The sequence below is a fragment of the Vulpes lagopus genome, chromosome 3, assembly GCF_018345385.1.
Source record: "Vulpes lagopus strain Blue_001 chromosome 3, ASM1834538v1, whole genome shotgun sequence".
Classification (NCBI taxonomy): domain Eukaryota; kingdom Metazoa; phylum Chordata; class Mammalia; order Carnivora; family Canidae; genus Vulpes; species Vulpes lagopus.
Genome location: NC_054826.1, coordinates 117,178,569 through 117,185,662, shown reverse-complemented (window position 1 = coordinate 117,185,662; position 7,094 = coordinate 117,178,569). Strand labels below are relative to the sequence as shown.

At 49.1% G+C, this 7,094-nt stretch overlaps 1 protein-coding gene across 1 annotated transcript in view; it reads right to left on the bottom strand.

Annotated features, from left to right (window-relative positions):
* Positions 1–489: 489 nt before the first annotated feature.
* MYH11 (myosin heavy chain 11) overlaps positions 490–7,094 on the bottom strand; it is a 114,469-nt gene continuing 107,864 nt past the window's right edge. Inside the window, 1 exon segment of the mRNA XM_041749957.1 lies at positions 490–1,197. Within this exon segment, the coding sequence (XP_041605891.1) occupies positions 1,065–1,197 (133 nt within the window). The 3' untranslated portion in view covers positions 490–1,064.

Genomic DNA, 7,094 nt, shown 5'->3' with positions numbered 1-7,094 from the left:
AGAGACCGTATGTAGCCTAAAACATTGACTCTCTGGCCTTTACAGAAAAAGTTTGTTGACCTGTGCTGGATGAAGTCTTGTGTGTGTGTATGTGTTTTTTTTTTTTTTTAACTTTAAAATTTAAGCATGTTTTATATTCTTCACAGTATGTCTGTCTGTATGGGTTTGGATTGATAAGGACATGCTTCCCGGTTGCATTCCTCCTTCCTGGGGCCTAGAGCTGCCCACCTCTGGTTGGAGAAGTCTCTTTACACAGACTCCTGTGACATCTCTACATGCTTTTTTCTTTCTTTCTTTCTTTCTTTTTTTTTTTAATGGCCAGCTTTGGGATCTCAGACAACTTATTTTACCTCCCCAGCCTTCAATTTCCCCGTTTGTGACTGAAGAATAAGCTGACTTCACAGGGTTGTCGTAACAACTCAACGAGAATCTCCCCCACCCCCCATTCTTTGACTCTAGAAAACAACAGAAATGCTGACTGCATTCCAGTGATTTATAACCTTTTATTAGTGAGGGTGTCCTTAAGTACAATCGGGGTGCATATAAAACAGTGTAACATTCCTGCTCTTACCCGCTGGAGCAGTGTCTCCTTTTTAATTCCTGTGACTACCGAAGGCACTTGGTCTCCGTGAACTGTGTGCGTCTGAGGTGTGTTAACCAGGAGGGGAAAAAACTCAAATGGGCCCACCCGACACATTGGAAGAGTACACAGGTTAGAGAATGACTTGGGAGTGGGAGGCGGCGGTGGCACCCACTTTGGTGATTTTTTTTCCCCATGTCACGTACACTAAGTTGCCAGGGATCAGTTACTGTGGTTATGTTTTCCCTAAAAACTCAAAATCTCTGTACGATTCACCGCTAGGGGGAGCGGGTGTGTCTGTTGCCTGTTGGGTTCTTCTCATTGGGTACATCACTCAAAAGTTCCACTGATACCCCGGACTCAGGGCGGTGGTGTTTATATTCATCGTGAGAGGTGTCTGTGATGTTTGGAATTTGAAGACGGGTTTAGACAGTGCTAAGCAGAGTCCACTGGGTTTTGTTTTGTTCTGTTTGGAGCAAGTTGTTCATTCACTGGCTTTGGTTCCGTTGAAGTCGGCGTCGCGAGCATCCACTTCCTCGTCAGAGCCATCCGCGTTTTCAATAACTCGACGTCCTCCAGACCTTCTAGAGGGAACAAAAGCAGTCTCGTTTCCTCGCCTGTGGGATTGAAGAGAATATGTGTCTGTTGAGTACAGAGATCTCCCTTGAGATGGGGAGAGATTTTTCAAGGGGCAAAAAACACACGCAGACAAACTCAAATGAGATACAAATACTCAGGTTGAAGTCAAGCCCTGACCGGTCTCAAGGTACAGTAGCATTTCATCAGCTTGCATGGGGGGGGAGGGGGGGAGTAGATTTTTCAATGTAAGACTATCTGCATTAAAAAAAAAAAAATTCTGGCTTGGTCATCTAATGACCCATAGGATTCTGGTCTGATGGGGTCTTTATTTAGAAAAGAATTTTTAAAAAAAAGAGGTCAAGCGGGGGCTGACACTTTCCCGTGGGTTTATGCATACTCTGTGGGGCCAGTATAAAGGGGAACATGTTCTCATGATGTACTTCCTTGCCTTCAAAAGGTAAAAAGAAAAAGGGGAAGGGGTCTTAGGTTTTCAATTGGAAGGAGGTAGAAATGAACATAGGCAGTGTTGAAGGAAAGAGGTCATTGTGTGGATGCCAGAAGGATGTTCTTGGTTAAAGCAAGGCAGGGCCCCCTGCTTGTGTGGAGCAGAATTCTTGGTGTGCGTTCTCACAGGGCGGAGGTCTTACCTGATTCTTACTCACCATGCAGGCACCATGCATGGCTTATAAAGAGGTGCTACAGTGAATATTTGTTAGATAAGACTTGTTAATCCAAGGGGTATTTTAGCTCTGGCTGGTAGGACACCCGTTTCTTTGCCTAAGGACTCCCATCTCTGGAGTACTAGATGCCCTGAGTTACTGCCAGGGCCTGCCCGGGGCACCTGAAGTGAGACTTTGCTTAGAAAAGCAGGCCGGCAGAAGGAGAAGTTGAATCCACCTGCATTCAACCTTCTCTGCTTGGAAGAAACGTTTGCCATCTCTTCTGCAACCACACCAATAATTGTGTTGGGCTCCAGCCATCTGGCCCCGTTTGACCTGAATCGGAGGACAGGTCTTAGCTCATTTTAGGAAGCCTAAGCAGAGTACAGACTTTCTGTGATGAAAATGACCTGCTTGGCCACCTGAAGTTACTGGACAGACAAGTCACAAGGGAGAGCCCCATTTCAGTGATCGATTGTTTAGTCAAAAGGGGAAGCTCAAGAGAAGTAAGATTAGAGGCATAAGCAAGGCCTAGAGTGTCCTGATCACTCCCTGAGGAGGGGAGTCTCAGCTTGAGCCTTTTGGGGTCCAAGGATGGGAGAAACATGGATGGGTTGGGAGAACATGCCCAGGTTCAGAGTATGGTACTTTCTAAGGGGCAGCTATCAGGAAGGAATTCTCCCAAGTTGTAGCCACTCCCAGCTAAAGTCTCTGGCCGGCCTCACTAACATCCAAGGGAAGCTTGGAGGTGCTCAGCGCCCTTAGAACTCACTGTCCATCACTCTGTCTCTCTCTTGAAGAGACCTTAAAAAGTATTCTTTAGCACTGTCCTTTCTAAGAACCTGGGTCCAGGAGAAGGGTCTCAGAGTACAGGACAGAAAAAGTGGCAGCTGCTGCTTGCATGTCTCTCCTCCTGCTTCTACTCTCCTGGTTCAAAATTCCTGGGACAGCCTCGGGCTGGGAAACTGTCTCGCCTACCATTCCAGGCTCCAGGCACTCTTTATCTCTTGGGACAGTCTGTATTTGGACGTTAAAGTTTAAGTGATAAATGTGTTCCCTTGACCTAAGAGGTCAATCAAGCCCTGGGTCACCAGAAGCCCCCTGCTCGGCCCCCAGTCCCGAGAGCCTATCTGCCAGTGCAGGTGTCCTGCTTGAAGGAACTGGTTTCAAATCCAGGGCAAATGTTGGCACTGTCTGCCTCACTCACAGGAAATAAGGGACCCTCTAAAGATTGCCTGCAAGGGTCTGATCCTGGAGAATCTGGCTTCTATTCATGGGCTCAAAGAACTTGTGCAAGGCACCAGTAGTGCGCCAAGAATCCGCACAAGAGTATGAGCATTTGCTTTGCAAGACCTCAGTTCCCCTGTCACCCAGGGGGTCCATCATTCCAGTCTGAGCTGGCAGGAGTGCTGCTCAGAAGCTGTGTCATAGAGGCTGAAAGTTCTCCTAAAGCTCTTGCCAATACCTCAGTCAGCTTCTTAAGTATTTGGGTAGTGGCAGCAAAGCTGAGATTCTCCTATAGAGCAGAAGGGACACCGGCTGGGGCTCACTTGGCCTCTTGAAGATGAAAGGGACACCAGGCCACAGGGCCTAACTTCACGGGTGATGAAGCTCTTAGACTCCCAGACAAGTCAAGGCTTCTAAACTCTTTCTTGTCAAGGGCCCTATGTTCTTTCTTGAGTGTTGGGTGTCCACTCCCCACTCTGAAAATGTGCCCACAAGACCTCTGGAAAAAGCTGTGCCAGGACCACGTGTGGCTCCAAGGTGACCAGTGTATACCCCCGCGTGCTGGAAATGCAGGTAGCAGGTAGGCCTTACTTCAGCCTCACGCAGCCCCAGCAGTTGTACAACGTGCAGCGAGAGCTCATTTCTTTCACAGACGCGTTTGTGAAAAGCCCAGCTGCGGGGGGTGGAGAGGGTGTGACAAGTTGCTGAGCTGTGGTTACCATGAACCTGTGCTCTGTGAATTCTGATGGGTGAGCCAGACCAGCCAGCTTGAAGCCATTCTCCGGAAATGGACCCAGACTGTGGAGCTAGCTGTCAGACACACAGCCAAGCATCCTAACAGTGTGAGAGAGGCCCTCTTGGGCAGGTAAAAACAATCCAGGTGATACACACGCAGCCTCCAAACAATTGTCAACACACGGTGACAAGGACACACTGGGTGCCATGTCAGATGCCAAAGGCAGAAGTAAGGAAGGAAGATGGGTCAGGAGATGAAATCTTTAGTTGATCTTGGCTGCGATGAAAGAGTTTTGACCTAAGATACCCATGCCTTCAGGTTTTGCGGCAATCTCATGGCAATTTGGGGGGACCAAAAGGGGAGAGGAAGGGCAGGATAGCAGGAAAGAAGTGGACCCGAGTACAACATACATGAGCTGTGAAGCTAGAAGGCATGATACCTGGTGAGTCATTGCGGAGTTTCCTGGGGGAGGGGCCCTCTGAAACAGAGAGAGAGAGTCCCTGGTGGTTATCATCCGCAAACGAGAGGGAGTCCGTTTAAGTGTGTTTTTAATCATTAAAGGCATTCACTTCAATTAAGTCATTAAAGGCACTTAGAAGTCAACCTTGCAGTGAAGCACCCGATACCAAGAGCTCTTAGGCTGGCTCATGTAAGCCACTGTTTCCACTGAAAAGCTCGTGTTGGAGATGACTGGCGTCGTGGCAAGTGCTGGGTACAGCGGTCAGGCTTTAACGGGAGCGCATGTTGAGATTTACGTAGTTGGGAGAACTATGAAACTTGCTTTGCAATTCCTTGTCCGCTGAGAGCTGGCGAGGCTCGCCAACCTCATTCAAAGCTCGAGTGCTTGGCTTTAGGTTTTGCTCATAGACAAGACCCAGGAAGCAGGAAAGTTATGATCTGTCTGCACCACACCTTAATGTAAGCTCATACTAAGACCATAAGGAGCTGTGTGTTCAATACTGGCCTATACGGCCTAGGAAGGGTGGTTTGTCTGGGGCAGAACCCACGGGGGATGTTCAGTGTGTGCCAAAAGGATCATTGGTCCTGAGAAAAGGGAGCAGTGACAGCTTAGGGGTGATGGAGCCAGAATGGCTGACTGCTTCCCCACTACTCAGCCCATCGCCGAGGAGGGTCCAGTGGCCAGCAGAGCAAATTCCAGGGGTCTGCATGGCAAGAACAGCTCTCTTGCTGGCCATCCCCCTGGGGGTTGCTCCCAAGCCCCTGTTGGACCTGAGGGGTTATGTCTGGCTTCCATCCCCTCAGTGGGACCCACAGCCCTTCACCTTGCATGACCTGGGGTCTGCTTCCCGAAGCCCTATACTCTGTACCAGCCCTTCTCTTCCTCATTCTGAAAGGGGTTTTGGCTTTCCCCTCATCTCATGCAGTGGATCTCAGAGTCTGGAGTCGATATGGCAGGTGGTTTCATGGTTCCAGGGCACGCCACTGGATAACTCAGTTGCACAGTGACAATATTCCCTTCCCGACTCTTTTTAAAATACATCAGATTATCTCAGAGACCGTCTTTTTGGTGCTAATGTCTTCTCTCTCACTCCCTTGTTAACTGAAAAGTAGGCCCTCCGGTCCTAGTCCTCAATTTATAGCCACAGTAGCTAGAATTCATTATTGTTTTATTTCCACTGTGTTTTAATTTCGTTGTGACCTGTTAATGCTGGTGATGCTGGTTTAACAATACAGGGGTGGTATATTTTAGTTGCAAATAGGTGTGTGTATGATTAGAACAGTTAATTTCAAAGACAACGTGAAGTCAACAATGGTACAGGGAGTGAGAGACTAAGGCAGAATGGTCAAGGGGGTATGACAACGAGGTTGGGGAAACATCTTTGACTCATTGACTGCAGGTTTGTGCCCAGCACCATCCCAGACACCGGGGATGAATAAACAGACAAAACCTCGGTGCTCACGGAGCCAGAGTGAAGGCTGCAAATGACATACGTAGACTAAATAGCAGGTTACATGGTGACAGATGGGTAGGAAAGAGGAGAGTGAGGGAGTGAGGTTGGAAGTTGTAAACAGGGTAACATGGATAAGTCAGTGCTTAAGGAAGGGAAGGAGGGATCCAGCTATGTGGAGAGCTGGAGGAAGGGCATTCAAAGCAGAGGGAACCACCAGTGCAAAGGCCCCGAGGCAACATCTGTGGAATTGGAGGGCTTATTTAGGAGGCAGTGGACAGAGATCATTAGGGCCTAGTGGAACCAACCAGCATAAAGATGATGCTTTCAATCTGAATGAGGTGGAAGCCATTGGATAGTTTCAAGCAAAGGCAGGTTGTGACTCGCCTCCATTTAAAAAGGATCCCTCTGGCTACTGTGTTGAGAACAGACTATAAAGGCACAGACACACAGAGGCCCCTGAGGAAGCTGTGAAAGTTATCTAGATGGTAGGAGAAGGTGGCTTGAACCAGGATGGCAAGGAGTACTTGGATTCTGGATGTACGATATTTTTAAGGGAAAGTTGACTGGATTCTCTGACAGACTGGGTGTGAGGTATAAGGGAAAGGGAAGAAATAAAGTATGACCACAGGATCGTGGCCTGGGTTAATGACCGCTTTATCATTCCAGTTGCTGAGCTGGAGAAGTCTGTGAGAGAAGCTGGTTTAGGGGTGAAGGGATTCAGTCAGGCCTCAAGATCTGAGCTGCCCGTGAGGCATTGGGGGTGGGGGGTGGGGGATGGCTCACAGGTCTGGGATTCCAGGAAGAAATCTGGGCTGGAGATAGAAACTAGGAAGTCACTTGCCGTGGGTGGAATTCAAAGCCACCAGGTTGGTTGAGATCACCTAGGGAGTGAGCAGAGACGGAGATGAAGAGAGACCAAGATGGTGCCCCGGGTCAGGCCAACAGCAAGCCGGCCTGAAGATGAGGTACCAGCAGAGGAGACGAGGAAAGCCAGAAAAGTAGGAAGCCAACCAGCTGAGGGGAGTGCTGGGAAGCCCAAGACATTCTGCAACTGAGTCTGGTGAGACCTGCACACTGACCATTAGGGTTTTGTGGTAAAGGGGAGGAGGGGATGAGGCTCAGAGGTATCCTCAGCTCATGGAATGACTCCGTTGAGGGAAGACGTTGCAAAGGAGAGAAAGGTAAGAATTTCTGGAACAACGTCCTTGAGTGAAACAGAGGTTACGTCTAGCAGAGGTGTTGGCCGGAGCTGGTGCTAGACCGTCCAGCCTGGAACTGGGGACAGAGAAGAAATGAGTGCAGGTGTTGGGAGGTAGTTCGATGGGGAAATGGGAGCTGGTAAGGATGGGCAGGGGGGAGAAAGTCTGGGGAGAAAGGGAAAAGCAGAGGCCCAAGAGAGT